The following is a 16,223-nucleotide window of genomic DNA, read 5'->3' as shown; positions in this document are numbered from 1 at the left end:
GAATACTTCAGGGAATCCAAAATAAAATAGGAATTTCCTCTAAAAACAATGTTTTTTAGGCTCATTTATACTTAGTGCCTGGATTATCGCATTAAATTATCACATTAAAGTGTTGTGAAGTACATCAATACTTCACTCCGCAGTTAACTTATCCAGCGTGCAGCATAGACTGACTCTCGCCTCGTAAGACTCCCATCATTAACCTCTGGCTTCCTTTACACTTCCTGCTCCGTGAAAGCGAGGAAACACACACTCTCAGCTTCACACATACACTCCAAGAAGAAATGCCAAACCTTACAGACAAACATAACCTTCAGTTTTCTCCTCAAAAGAAACATTTTTTGCCTCGTGTCTCTTCTGGCAGGGGTGGCCAGAGTGTGAAATGTCATGTAAAGGCTGGGTGGGTGTACGGAAGTCCTTTGGCCCCACGATGCCTCAGCCCTGTCACCCAACCTCTCGGTGCTATGCGGCACCTCAGACAGAAATAGCAAGCGTGACGTGTGTTTTGGTGCCAGAAATCTTAGCCTGCTGTCTTTGGGGGTATAAATAAAGAGAGGGAGGGGGGCATTGGTTCCTCTCTCTGTCTCCTTCGCTTTCTTTCATCTTGCCTATTGCTATTTATGCCTCCCAATAAGATATCGAACGCGTAATATCACTCAAAAGTCCACAAATTGGGGTTTCCGTTTGCTCCCTAAAGGAAAAACCTGTGTCCTTTTATCTTTTGTATCCATTAGTCAAGTTCCTGCACTTTTTTGGGTCAAATTATGTTTGTTTTTATCCCTCGTCTTGCTGGTCTTAAGCTTGGTTTCCTGCTTCTTCTTTCTTCTTTGCCTTGCCTCTTCCTGTCTCAGCCAGTGTGTGAGTGTGTGTGTGTGTGTGTGTGTGTGTGTGTGTGTGTGTGTGTAAAAGAGAGCCCATCTTACAGGTTGGCACCTACTTGGGCCACATGAGGGTATTTTAACAAGGCGTCCCGTTGGCCATCACTCCCGTGTCCTCATCAGGCCCCCCGCTAACTCCTGGCAAGCTGCTGCCCGCGTGAAATCACCCACAGTATAAAGTATACGAGTCACATTCTCTTTGGTGTATATTTTGTCTCCTCCGGTTGCTACTGTACTCCCTTTTCCCTGACGGAGGACACTCTCTGCAGACAGACACGGCATGGCACGGCTTGGCACAGCATGTTCTCTGCTGTGCCTGCTATTCATGAGAGCAGAGACAGACAGATGACAAATAGAGAAAGAAAGGGAACATAAGAGCAGACAGCTGAACTGTAGCCATGGCTCCTCTGACGTCAGCAGATCAAGTTATCATACCCTTCAAAAAATAGTTTCGCATCATGGCACGGAAGACTTCCAGGAGTTTCTCTACAGGATTACGCAACTTCACTGTGTGCTTTTCAGTGCCGGTGAAAACAATGTGATTTAATCTTGAACCAACACGCAAATACACATTAATGAAGATGTACTGCCATTTGTGCATACTGCTGAAAAGCCTTATTTACGACTTCAGGATGCAAGCAGCAACAGCTCTCATGGCTTTCATCATCGTAAGGGTGCTGATATGCCCTTTTAAACAAGATACTACAGCGTGTGTGTGTGTGTGTGTGTGTGTGTGTGTGTGTGTGTGTGTGTGTGTGTGTGTGTGTGTGTACGACTTGGACACAATGGTTATCACTAAGTTTCCAACCACTCGTATTAAGTTATTTTGCTTGTCTTAGGTGGAAAAGTGGGTATTGATGACACCAGCATACATTAAGGTCAACACATACATAAAGCTCATCATGATGTAATTAAAGCATATGAATAATAAAACAATCTCTGCTTGAGAGACAGAAAATGTTTGCAGAAAATGAACAACAGAGGAGGAAAGAGGAAACTGTAACCTGTTTAAAAACTGTATTGGATTTGGTTGGCCACTGTTTTAAATATGACCCTTGCACAGCAGGTGTAATTAATACACTAACGAGCTGACTGGCACACTGGGAAACTTCATGGAGCTGAGGCCTCGTTAGTGTGATTTGTCACACCTGTGTTTTTTCTCTCTGGTGATCAGGCAAAATGTGAGCTGTTAAAAAACACGTCTTTATAAAAATAGTAAACAGATTCTTTAGGACCCCTCACATCCTTTACAAAATAGACTCCAGTCAAACAAGTGCATGTTGGAGGAAGTGTGGAGAGGAGTCTGCAAACCATACACTTTGGAAGTGCCCTCTCTTAGACTTTTGGAAGGGGATATTTGATGTCTTTGACAAGATACTTCGTTTTCAGCTACCCAGGGACCCAATGCGGGCCACCCTTGGGTTCATCCCAGAGGAAGGGATAAGCAGGAAAAAGAGATACTTACTGCATATACTTGTTGCAGCAGGCAAGAAAGCAATCACACTGAGCTGGCTAAAAAAAAGACTCTTTAACTTTTGACGTGTGTGGTTTAATTTGTTACAATTTTTCTTGTTAATATGTTTGGTTTCCAAATACTAAATAAAAAAAAACAATAACTCTAAAGTATGTGGACATTTTCGCGTATCCTAGATTTATAAACTCAAATCAGGTGCCGAAATTAGACCACTAATGAAATGATTTAAATATCTTAACTTACTTAAAACTAAATATTAATACTGTAATTAAAGATTTTAAACTACTAACTTTTTACTGAAGATAACGTAAAATTAATTCTCGCAATCATGAGTGCATTTATCAAATATTAAAATAATAATCATGTAAGTTTACATCAGAAAGCTCTATGTAGTTATTGTGATGAAATCTGATTGATCATATGTTATGTATTGCTTTAGAATAGTACAAATCCTTAAGAAACAAGTATCTAAACATAGACCGTCTAATATACTGTATTTTTCCATATCCATATATGATGTGAAACATGTAGGGCATCACCAGGCAGATTTCTGAGCCTCTATTCATGTAGACAAGAACAATACATGTTCCATACATGCGTGATTATGAGGGTTACATCTGTCTGAACAAGTCCCTGGTGGCTGACATAATGTCTTCTTGGTAGTCTGAGGCACGTGTGAATCTCATGCTCCTTCCTGCCTCTTCTCGCCCACATCCACCTGTCCCCTGCCGCTGCACCCTCTGCCCCTGCGCTGCGTCTCCCTCCCGACAAGCCGCTCATTCACTGGAACTGCGCTTGGGGGTCTACATTGAAATCCTCAGCATGTGTCAGTGGCTACTGAGGCAGACTCAAAATAGCTGGTTAACTGCCACTCGTATGTGTGTGTCTCACAAAAATGTGAACCGGAGAGTGACAGGACCACCCTGTTTTGGAGGTTAAACATGAAGGGGACCAGACGACCCGAAAACTGAGCTGTTTTACAGCTGGTTTACAGGCTTCTCCAGTCCTTCTCTTTGCATTATATAGAACATTTTCTCTTGTTAAAACTTAACAGTCCAGGCACGTTTGCATGTCTCAAACAACATTGATGTGAGTGTACTTTCAAGTTCTACAGTGTTTGCATTTTTCTTCTGCTTTTAAAGAGATGTTCCCTCATTGGCATCCACCTGCACCGGACATGAGGGTGCACGGTTTCATAAACAAGCTGGGGCACATGGACACCTGTTTGCAGCTTTGTCATGATGTTTTAGTGTCGTATGTTCTCTAAGGGGTGGAGGACAGAACTCTGAATCAGACCTGATATTAAAAAACTATTAAGCGAGAAGTTCTCTCTATTATATAACACACAAGATACTAAATGAGGTCAAGTTAGCACAGCTGCTGTAGTTGCTGGGCCTATTTCATCTGAGCAGCTGCATCAATAACAGGCACAAGATGGATTTCTAAACTGTAGTTGATCTACTGGGACTGTTGACGGCTTAAATTATGAATTTAGGGGTCAACCCTGTTAAACCGTAGGTGTACTCTTAAATCCTACCACTCTACACGTCCATTTTTCACCCACTTTATCTGCAAAGTACAAAACGTCCCATCTGTTGGACTGCAGCTCGCGTCACGGTCCTGCTCGCTCTATCTTCGTCCACTTGTCCGAACTGTCAGTGTGTCTGGGTCCGTCCATTGAAACAGCCATCTCAAATGCCCGATGATGAGTGTGGCAGTACAAGAGGTGGGACCATCAAGGACAGCCGGGAGGACCCTACAGGGCTCCTGAGAATTCCAGACCTCTCCATTAAAATAGAATGGGGCCCAAATATCCCCACTTTGAAAGACAACCCGTGCGGCTCGCCTTTCAAAACAAGAGCGGCGTGCTCTCGGGGGATTAGCAGGTGTTGCCCGGCAGAGGTGACTATAGTGGTCTATTTATCGTGTGACGAATGACCAATTTTAATTTGGTTTCAATGGAGTGGTCAGCTGGGAGCGACTACGGGGCCCACTGTCTGGCCGGTTGCCCACACCAACATTGTCTTCTCTCACAAATACATACGCACACACATATTTAGCAGAGAGGAAGAAGTGCATTGACTAACAAGGCTATAGCCGTGCTGGCAGCTCTGTGAGGCTGTACTGTTAGCTAAATGCTTATTCATGTATGCTAACGTGATAATGTTAACATGCTTAAGTTTATTAGCCGGTTACCATGTAAGCCTAATGGAGGCCAATGTAAGCCTAATCTTATTTGAGCTTGTTAGCTATAAAGAATTTGCTAATTGGCACTAAACACAAACTTGATGGTAAAGTTTAAGTGGAAAAGTAGCACACATTTTGACCAGATTATAGTGCCAGATAAAAAGCAATATATTTTAGTTAGTATAAAAGTGGTAGACAGACATTACCATCTTTTGAGCACCTCGCAACCATGACTATAGAACTACACATTCAATTTAGAGTTCCTATGGACCATAAAACACAACTCAATGCACACATACACACACTTGTTAGCTTGACAACAATATGAATCACACACACACACACACGCACTCACTCACTCTTAGCACAGGGAAATAAAGTGCATTGATCAACAAGTCTTCAGTCTGAACTAATGTTAGCTAAACGTTAATTCCTGCATGGAACGTAACAATATTAATGTACTTAAGTTTAGAGGGTAACCCTTAACATGTTAGCCATCTTATTGTAGCTTGTTAGCTACTTAGTATTGGCCTATGAGCACTAAACCCAAACTATTGCTGATTCTTGATGGAAATATTTGTAGCGTGCTACAAAACTTAAGCATGACAATAACAATCACAACATTAACATTATCAAGTTAGCATGTAGGAATTGGCATTTAGCTAACATTAGCACAGCCTCACAGAGCAGCCAGCATGGATTCAGATTGTACTATCTTGTTGATCAATGTATAATATTCTTCTGAGCTAATAGCGTGTTTGTGTAGGCCTCAACATGTCACTCTCAGCTGTTTGCCATGTTTCCATCTTATTCTAGCTTGTTAGCTTATTAGCATTTGCTAATTATCACTAGAGACAGCATTGCTGATTCTTGATTGTAATGGTTCTTGGTCAAAAACAACATTATTGGACAAATTTAACACATTTTATACACCAGATGAAAGACAATCTGTATAAACGTTTAGAGATTTTAGTAAAGAGTAAGGCTAACAAACCAACATTGCCAACATGTCACTGCGCCACCATGATGCTAGACAGAGATGTAGTGAACAATAAAACACTTTACTTAGAAGGTGGACCATAAACAGGATAAAAGGTTAGTTTAGGATTGGTTTAGTTACTTTTTTTGTAGCTGTAGGTAGATTAATGTATTGGTAAGCCAGTGCCAGTGACCTGCTTTCTCTGTGGCAGGCTTGGAAAAAAACAGACACAGATGTTTCATGAGAGTGTTTGCCCAGCAGGAGTGACTGACAGGCTGGAATGAGACCCAGAGCTAATGGAGAAGGGGCAACTGTCACATTTGCCCCCTCTAATATGTAGAAACTCCAGGGGACCACGTGAAGGTGGTTGACAAATGTTCTGAAATACTTGGTGACTGGCTAAAGGTTGTTTTCAATTACCACAATAATTAGCCTGATAAACCCATTTATCATAAAGCAGCTCCATCACATATCTAACTACTACCCCTGTTGGTTTATTCCAAGTTATTCTTAGTTAGCTAAGTTACAGTTGCAGCTAAAACTACTGCAAATCTGACCTTCAAGAACGTTATGATTATTTTGCAGTATCATTTTGAGCTTTATGCCCCTCGACAACAGGATAAGGTGTTTTGAGGTGTAGTGACAACTCTGTCTGAAAAGCGAAAGATGAGACAACGGAGACCTGCAGGGGTCCTCACAACAAAATACCTCAGTTTACTCTTTCTTGTTGTACTTGTTATATCCATGCTTCAAAGAACAGTTGGACATTTGGGGTTCTAAGCTTCTTTACCCTTCTTTGTGGGTTAGATGAGATGATAAATAGGACTATAATAGGATAAAGCCAAAGGCAGGAGTCAGTTAGCTTAGCTTAGCATAGAGACTGAAAACTGGAGGTATCAGTGAAATGGGCTTTGTTAAATTTGTGAAAATATGTATCTCAGCACTTTTGCGTTTTACAGAAGTCTTCTGGTCATGGGGTTTGCCCAGCAACAGAGACTCAGCAATAATATTTGACAATGGTGCCACAGCTGTGGAGAAAGTTGTACAAACAGCTCGTGGTTTCGGGCATTTTACATTCCTACAACACCCAGCGTGCATTCTGCTCCTCCCTCTGAAAGGAACAGCCCAGCGAGAGACGCCGTTTTCCAGTCAAGGACATTGATCGCTGCAGGCAACGGCTCAGAGAGGTACAGAATCCAAAATACAACGAGAATATACCTGTGGATTGTCTAAAAAAATCTTCGGGTCTGCAGTCTACATTTCAACTACATTTCATTTTCCTACCATAATGGCATTAGCTCCCCAGAAAGCATGAAAGGACTGAGGTTGAAAATCGGTGATCTGGCCCTTTAAGCTAGGGGCGGTTAGGGTTAGGCTTACAGCAGGCGACTCCCTGTAACATACAACTTTACATCTTTACACTTTTTACTTTTTACTGTGCACAGAAAGCTAGCTCTTCTAACTGGTGACGGTGTCTTTAGGAGACTAAGCTAATAAGCCGTTGACTCTAGCTTACCTCAATATAACTTTTGGGAAAGAATTATTTTATAAAATGTGGTCCCCTAAGCAGCTCAATTTAGGTAAGCTAAAGGATTTACCAAGTCAAATGACTGCAACCCTGCTTCAACTTAAATGCAAAACTTCTCATTCTCTAGGAAAAGGGTGAGAAAAAGACCCAAGTGAGGGTCTTGGGGTTAAGGTTTGGAACTTTTTTTTTTAGCACATGCAAGTTCTTCATTACTGTTGTTATAAATGACTAGCTGCCCTCATGCACTTCAAACCTCTTGCTGAGTGTATGTGTTACAATGGCCACTGAGTGTACTCTTCCCTTCTCCATTTTTATATCTCACCTGTCACAGTCTTCTTTAGAAAGCAGAATCAATAGAGAGCAAGCCAAACGCGGACTGTGTGATCATCTGCTTCTGTAATTAGAAATGGAGAATACCCACAATATAAACTTTATGATTTTGGAATTCATCATAGTAATGACGTGATGTGTCGCTGTTATAAATGGTTCAGTAGCGCCGGGCTTAGCGAGGCGTGTCACCTGATAGGCTTTAATGGTGTGAGGTCGATGATGGTTACAGTCGCTGTGAGGTCATTCCTGGCTCCTGCAGCAGTGAGGTACCCGTCTGTGAATCTCAGAATTATGGGTAGAAATATGGATGACATATTGTGCATTAATGTAGCCTACAGATATGATTCAACATGCACAGCTGCAGGAAATAATTTGACATGTATACTATATGTTATAAAAGGGAAAAGTTAAAATATTCTCAGACAGTTCTACATTTTAATCTCATAACCATGCATACACATAATGGACCAGATGACCCCGTGCAACAAAAACAAGGTCATAAATCGACACAACAACAATGCTCGACTGTGGGCCTCGGGGTGACGAAAGATGTGGGTATGACGGGACTATTTGCGGATGGTTTCTGAGACTGTGTGTATTTTCTGTAGTGTGAAGAGGCTCTAGCAGACATTTGACCAGGATATGATTGCATGTATGTATGAGGGAGTTAAAGGGCAGCTATGTGTCTGAAAACGTATAGTAATGTTGTCTCCTGTCTGTCTGTGGTCGACTGGGTATATATGACTGCATGCCCAGGCTTGCAGCAGTCACTTATCACACATGCAGAGAGACAGACTTCCTTTTGAACTCTTTGTGAACATCATCTATCTGTTCTTTTTCTTTCTGCGTCTGTCCTTCACCTGTCTCATGTCCCCACGGTGTATATCCCCCACCAGAAGCTGCTCTATACATGTTCAATCTAAATACAGTCTTTTTCCATGTCCTATAAATCTGTCCGTGTCTCATTGCATGCCAGCTAAGGTGATGCCCTACACAATAAATACCTTATCATTGATGTATCTCTATAAAGAACAGCAGGCGCGTCCTGTTGCTGAGCTCGATTGGAAAATTATCACACATTATGTTTGATGCTGCACAGACATAAAATAAAATATAGTTTGCGGAAAACAGCAACAGTGTTACATTGGGGAGTCTATTCGTTCTATTGGATGGATTACAATGACATTAAATGAGAACATTCGTGATCCCCAGAGGATAAAACCCTCACAACTGGATCCTTTGCAGTTACGCCTATAGGTGCAACATAAGGTAAAATGTGCATCTAGCTTTAACTGGAAACCGAGCCTAGCGCAGAGATGTAATGGCCAAGCTAATTCCCATATTATAATCCTGCTCAGTGTCTCTCAATGAATCACTATTGCAAATACAACAAAAGCCATTCGAGGCACATCATCACCAAGTATTTCAGACCATTGTTCAACCGTCATTTGCTCCATTGCATTTTTTAAGTGTTAAAATCCATGTGGGACTAACATGAAAGTGCATACTATAATGTCAAAATCCTGTATACACTTACTATTAAAGCTGAAGATATCATTTTAATGGTGTCCTTTTACTATCTTTACAGCCGTGTTAAAACGTACACAAACAAGACATTTATTTAGATATGACTGTGATGTTTATGGAGGAGGTTGAGCCTTTTCTAGGAACACATCTTTTTACCACTCGTATCAGTAAAGCTACAAAGTACACAGTTATTTGGAAGCTCTGTAAAGACAGAAGCCGAGTTCTGGCTCATTATGCCTTGTTTCTAATTCAAGTTGCACTCCAACAGCTCACACTGAGCCTGCGGTTTCCTTCAGCTGGAAATAATCCTGCTCAGCTGCAGTGATGGCAGCCGTCTGAAACAAACCTGTACAGTCAGAGGCCAGACTTTAAAGCTCCTGTGAGGAGTTTTTCAGTGGTTATGAAACAGACTGAATTACTGATGACTCTGATGAGCTACAAAAGCAAACCAGACCATCAGCGACAACATTGATTATTTCTCTGTAGTTATTATTAATGCCTGAAAGTGCTGGTGAGGGGTAAGGGGCAATTCTCCCTTGGAAAAAGCCACTGTCAGTCAAAGATGGTATTCTCTGTAATCGATAGAATCAGTAATATTTTAAATTGGCGCCATAGCTGTGGAGAAAGTTGTCCAAACAGCTTGTGGTTTTGCCCATTCTACATTCCTACAACACCCAGCGTGCATTGCGCCCCTCCCTCTCAAAGGAACGGCCCAGCGAGAGACGCTGGAGTGAAATACTACCATTGCGCTGCAGGCAATGGCTCAGAGCGGTACAGAATCAGAAATACGACGAGAATATACCAGTGGATCGTCTAAAGAATCTTCAGGTCTGCAGTCTACATTTCAGACCTGACGATTTTGAACGAGACATGACATCGGAGGCCGGCGTCCTAGATTGAGGAAGTCTAGTTTAGGAAGCTCCCTGGCCTCAGCCAGATGACACGTTTTACGTAGTCTGGCGGAGGTTTTCCAGGGTCCATTGGAGAAGCGGATGCGTCCTCCAAAGGCACAGAGCCAAACTGCATTTTTTTTCCTACCATAATGGCGTTAGCTCCCCATAATAGCATGATAGGACTGAGGTTGAAAATCAGTGAACTGGCCCTTTAAGTGAGTGATACATATGACTGTTAAAAAAAGCAGGGTGATATTTCTTGTCAAAAACCACCACTTAAGCATGATCAGGACAAAATCAGCAAAGAGATAAGAGGCGTGGCTTTGTCCGCAGGGGGCGCCAAAATCAACACAAACAGAAAGTTCCTCAGGAGCTTTAATCAGCACCAGGAACTGTAGCAGGGAACCACTGGACCGCACAGCCTCTCTTGGCAGTATTAGGCAGGACTAAAACTACATGGCTGTAAAAATAACCACTGTTGTCAGCAGGGACGGGATTGAGCAACATTGTTGTTGCTCTTGTTTTTAGAGGATAAATTAGCTTAGGGAATTAAATGGTTTCAACACTTTACATTGTTGAACACATGCTTCAACCTTTTTATTAGTTACAGATTCAGTGCTTTGATCACATTTCTTTTGTTCTAACCATCAAACTATGCAATAAGAGGAAACTAACATAGCAGGTAATTATTAAAGAAACGGTTAAACATATTCATAGGAAATAGTATTGTTTGCATACTTGCTGATCTTTGAATCTAGGAGCTACATTGAATTTAAATATTTAGTTTTATGCACTGTTTACTCCAAAAATGATCAAACTGGGATGACAACAGGCTGTTTATTTTGCTCTCTGTCTCTCATTGGCAGGTTATGAACCACCCAACCTGTCTGGATCCTGTGTTCAGGGTGTCCAACAGTTTAGGTGAAGGCCATTAAATTTGTGCAACAGCTCCATCCTGTGGAGTCTTACAGTACACTACAGGCCTGTGGATTAGTGCCACTTTCGTTTTCACTGAAGAAAAAAAGTTAATCAGTCATAATGTGATTTTAAATTATTAACACACACCTTTAATGACTTGACAAAACACCATAGCAGCTACACCACACAGACAGTTGGTTTTAGGTCATTCAGGGAGTGAGACACACATAGTAAAAAGTTGAAATTGCAGCTGGAGAAAAATGAGAAAAAACAGAGCGTGTGAGGACAGCTGGAGCTCGTCCAAATACATGTCAATACCAGTGCTCTGATAGTATCCCTATCGAGAGAACTATGGCAGGAAATAGAATCCAAATGTGCCTCTCTACATATATAGCCTAAGACTTTCCAGTGGTTCTGCCAGTAGCTTTTCAGCACCTAACGCTGCTCACAACACAAACACACACAATAACTTAAAACAAGAATTTCACACTAAAATAGAGGGAATACAGTCGCAAACGCTTAAACATATACACACACACAAACTCTAGTTTAAATAGTTATTAGATCTTACTAAAAAAACAAGCAGTTTAACCCTCTATAACGAGACCATGAGGTGCTACATTTAAGCTTGATTTTTACACCATCACTCCAAAAAAGAGGGGATTAAAGTCAAATATGAAACAAGTTAAGTATGAGCTGAAAGATTATAGATGAAAGGGGATGTTTCATTTCAAAGAGGTTTGTATTGCTATGATACAAGTTTATGTAAAGAAAGATGGTAGTTTTTAGACAAGAGGAAAACAAGGTTGTGTTATGCCTCACAATTATAAAGCCGGCTGCTTAGCAATGCAAAATATGCTAGTGTATGCACGTATTGCTGCCTAAGTCGTCAGCATAAGGCTGTAAGTGTCACAGGTGCCTTGAAATAGCTTCAATATTTTCACAATATTGGAAACAAAGGAGTTAAATAATCAAGAATTAAACGAGGACAGATCGGCCACGGATGTTTACTGATGTAAAGGTCTGACCTGACCCTCCACAAAACTTTGATTATATTCAACTGGATCAAGATAACTGATTAACCCAAGAATATTCAGATTTAAAAAATAAAATGATTTTTATGGATTATATTTGGCACACGATCACAGGTATTTTTCATTTCAAGGGTCCTTTGAGATGCATACTGTTTTTAGAATTTTGTTGCCAAACTGATTGAAGGTCTGTCCAGTCGCAGTCACACTTCTGTCACGGTGCACTGTCCATCAGGACTACGTGAGCGAAGACTGAGTGCAGAGCTAGAGTCTCCGCCTCTTGGAGGCATCCTGGCTGGCTGGGTGTCTCTTAGCGGCCTTTGCCTTTGCCTTCTCTGTGGCGTTGACTCTGCTCTGTCGCGTTCCTTCTCCTCCTCGCTGTCACTGCTGCCGGATGCGTACTCATATGTCTCATCATCTCCTTCCACTTCTTCACCCTCTGGCTGACTCATTAACAGCTGGGAGAATGACTCTTCCAGGGATAAGGGTAAGGGAGAAAGGGGAGTTGTAGGATGGCGCCCCAGGAGTGTTGGAGGTCTTACAGGGGGGAGAGAGGCTAAGATCCCAAAGGATGAAGACTGTGATTGTCCTGTGGTGTCTGCTCCATCAGCTGAGCTGACCCGTTCTATTGCAGCTGGAGAAACAACTGGTGAAGGAGGAACAGGGGCAGGTTCAGGGTCTAACCTCAATCCTGCCACTCCCTTCTTAGGGATATCTACAACATCCCGCTTTATCTTGCGCCTGCGGCCATGTTCATTTCGGCGATATTGCACCATGTTCTCCAGGTCTGCCACATAAAGAAACCCTGCAATCAGCATCTCTGTGCTCTTCCTGCCCTTAGAGAAGGCTTCTTCCAGCTCACGGCTGGTCCTTTCATCATACTGCCACCAGCCGTTGCGCCCCTCATAGTACCACGCAAAATCTCCACCAGATCCACCCCCTGTCCCCACACTTCGGCTCACCCCTGCAGCTGCTGCTTTCAGCTCTTCAGGTGAGAGGAGGACAGGCCGCTCCAGGAAATCCTCTGGGATTTCTTGTCGGCAGAGAGCGCAGCGCTTGCTGTGCCAGGAGGCACCTTTCACACACAGGAAACAGAAGACATGGCAGCATGGAAGGCGTACGGGGTGGATGCAGCTCTGTAGGCAGATGGCACATTCAGAGGTGGGGGTGGAAATGGAGGGGTCTGTAGCACAAGAGTCTCCTACTTCTTCAATCAGCTTTGGGGGAGCAAGGGCATTCTCTGAACTGTCCAGTTCTTCACAGCCGGCCATACTACAGAGGGGTAAAAAAAGCTACATTACACCCGATACAACACTAGCATGCACAATTACAATGCTAAAACTTAAACACTTAAATTTTCGTTAAATAGGCATGCCATTTGTTGTGGCTCCTAATTGGCATGTGCTGCTATGTTGATATTTTTGGGAACGCCCCCTAACACAGTCTAAAATTATAGTTACTGTAAATATGAACCAGTAAAATAGAGTTTCCAAATAATGACAGTTTAGGAAATTAAAGTTTGTGACATAATGAAATTCCTGACTTTAATGAATTTTCAGTTCAGGACAACGAGTTGTATCAAAGGCCACTTTTCTACCAGATACAGCCAACTACTGCTAAGCTAACATTAGCTACCCCGCTAATTTGCTAGTGGCATCAAATAAGAAGATTATATTCCCAGCTGTGATGATAGAGGATCGTCTGTTTGTTATGTAACACTAACTAAAGATATGAAGAACACCACACAGACACCGTTAAGCTAATGTCAAGCTAGCATTCACCTAGCTTACGTTACGTTAACTTGACAGCTGCTTTAGCATATGTAGTTAGCATGTTAGCTGTCGCAGCGGTTAATGGCTATTTCACGTCTGTATTGATAGACTCACCTGAACATTGGGATGCCGCTAGAAGTGTTCTCAGTAGAAGCCTAGATGGATATATTTGTAAGGAAGCATTTATATCTTGTGCTAAAGTTAAGTAGGCCAAGCAATGACAGCGCTACTGTTGGAACATGGTTCCGGCCAAGCCCAACTGACTTCAGCGCTCCTGGATCGGCCTCACGTCGTTTCCAGAGCCAGTCCAGATGTTTTGTAGATCTAGTACAGCACGTTTCAGTGCGTACCGTGCGTTTGAGACTACGTATTTATGACAACTGAAAATACACGTTATGACCCAGTTATGAACATGGAAAGCAGAGCCAGAGAGGAATAAAAATGATGCATTGTTGTCATCTATTAAAATGCGATGTTGTGATGTATTACAAGCACACTTTTGCACTTTTGTCTTGTCGTAGTAGTAAAAACAGAGGTGTTATTAATAACAATAATTAACTTATCTATTCTTATTCTTAATTATTACACCTGTCCCTTTTCTCTCTGATGTTAGCCTCTATTTGACCAAGTCTCACCTATTAAGTAGCTCTGTATAGGGTATGTTTTTGTCAAGTTTTTAAGTGTGGGGCTAGGGTATAATCTTTTTCATTAATAAATTGTATTCAAAGTAAGAAGACACTGTGCAGGTGCCCTCAAAAAGTTGCAGTACAACAAATTGAAACACAGCCAAAGTTAGGGTAAGATGAAGAGATGCAACAAAGGTCTTAAAATAATTTAGGTAAACAAGAATTTCATAAAAGATCATTATATAATTTATACCATTTCTTTTTTATTGAACCCCCCCCCCCCCCCCAAGCTTTACTTTAGACGAATATCTTAACATTTACAACAGTTTTTAAAGATTTTAAATTATGTAGAATGTGCAAAAACAAGTTGCATGTCTCTGCAATATAAACAAATAGTCTGTAAGGGGCTCCAATTCAACTGATTAGAGTTGACTTGAAATCACCGGAAACACTCGGGGACAGCAGGACTTGTCGGGTACGTGTCTCCTCTCCCTCCTGGAGGCCTGCGTGTGCCGTCTCTGAAAAAAACATGGACCCCAGGTGGTCCATTCTCCAACCTCACAGTGCACTATAAAAGAGGCATGACGAGTAAGTTACGCACAGATAACAAGAGATAAATATGAACGTTGTGTTGGTGACATACACTGTGAAATTTGAGTTGGTAAAGGGGACATCTCTCACCTTTGGGTATGCATCGCATAAACTGTACATCAGGCTCAAATCCTCCTGGGCAGGTGAGATGGCACCGACCGTGGAGAAAGTACAGGTCTGCTCTGCACCTCAAACACATGTTCCTCCTCGAACACACCTCACAGCCTGCAGAGCACTCTGACACAATGAGACACAAACATATTGCACTACTTTCTTGAAAGACCTCTGCACATAAAGCCTTAATGAAAGCTTCTTACCTGTGCATTCTCGCAGTCGTGTGTTTGCTGACAGCCCGTTCGGACAGCTGTTTTCGCATCTGCCCCGGAGCAGGAAGAGGCCTTGGTAACAGTGTGTGCAGAAATTTTCGCTGAAACAGGAAGCGCAGTCGTCCTTGCATCCTGCAGGCCAGTGGAAATAAATTTAGTCAGCAGTGACCACACTGATTTTAAACCAGCTTGTTGCTTACCCAGTGCTTGTATTGGTTCTACAAAACATGTAAATCAACTCCATGTGGTCACTGGTACGTACGGATGCAGGTGCTGATGTGTGGGCCGCGCCTGCCATAGTGACCCCGGGGACAGGAGGACAGACAGGTGCCCCTCTGACGCATCCCCTCCAGCGCCAAGTGGAAGAAGAGACGAGGCTTACAGGTCAGACAGCCGTTCAGAGCAGAGCACGACGCACAACCTGACGGACAGAGTCTGCTCCCCCCTGAGGAGATGCCTGTAGACAACGGGATATGAATGATACGCTTGTTTTGAGGAACAGCCCGACTGAGTGACCTTTATATTGTTACCGATCTTGTGCATATGAAATAGAATAAGATCTACAAAACCAAACTTTTATAGGAGACTTCATTTAATGAGATCAGCAGGCGGTGAAAATGGAAAAATATGACCAGATGTTTCCCCAAAAGCTTATGTCTCCATATGTCGTGTCTGTCTACTGTTTGCTATCTTCCACTGGTTAACAAGGAAAGTGAAGGCACATGTCTAACATTAGTATTAAAGAGGTAGGGATGATAAGTCATGCTTGGTTACTTACTTCTGTATTGCTGAATCTTTGTGTTATCGAGGCCGTTTGTGACCCTCACGAAGTGAAAAATCCAAATTAACAACGGCATCCACATTTTCCTCGACCTTCAGAAAAGCACGGATCCAATCCACGAATGATCCTTGCATCACATCCAAAGTCACCTGATACACAAGTCTCACAAGCAAAATTCATTCAAATGGATCCATGTAGAGACTCCAGTCTGGTGTGAGAGAGCAGTGGATTTTCAGCTGATATTGTCTTGAAGAAAAATCCCATGTGCATTCCATGAGATCAGTGAAGCTGGCAGAAGAATGCAAACAGAGCACAGACAATCATATGATAGTCCCAGCTGAGATCTAATGAAACTTTGGGTGAGCTGCTGTGGGCTTGTCTC

General features: G+C 42.3%; 1 protein-coding gene and 1 pseudogene across 1 annotated transcript; both read right to left on the bottom strand.

Moving 5' to 3' along the window:
• Positions 1-10,837: 10,837 nt before the first annotated feature.
• On the bottom strand, positions 10,838-13,760 carry LOC138584978 (E3 ubiquitin-protein ligase rnf146-like). Its single transcript, XM_069657187.1, has 2 exons — positions 13,632-13,760; positions 10,838-13,017 (listed from the first exon to the last, which is right to left on the bottom strand). The coding sequence occupies exons 1-2, from the start codon at positions 13,637-13,639 to the stop codon at positions 11,949-11,951; spliced, it is 1,077 nt and encodes a 358-aa protein (XP_069513288.1). The 5' UTR covers positions 13,640-13,760; the 3' UTR covers positions 10,838-11,948.
• A 797-nt stretch (positions 13,761-14,557) lies between these two features.
• On the bottom strand, positions 14,558-15,603 carry LOC138611626 (R-spondin-3-like; annotated as a pseudogene).
• Between the last annotated feature and the right edge of the window lie 620 nt (positions 15,604-16,223).

Source organism: Semicossyphus pulcher, unplaced genomic scaffold (genome assembly GCF_022749685.1).
Source record: "Semicossyphus pulcher isolate SPU_LCO1_2020_fin unplaced genomic scaffold, fSemPul1.0.p SCAF_11, whole genome shotgun sequence".
In the NCBI taxonomy this organism is placed as follows: domain Eukaryota; kingdom Metazoa; phylum Chordata; class Actinopteri; order Labriformes; family Labridae; genus Semicossyphus; species Semicossyphus pulcher.
This window is presented reverse-complemented; position numbering and strand designations above follow the sequence as displayed.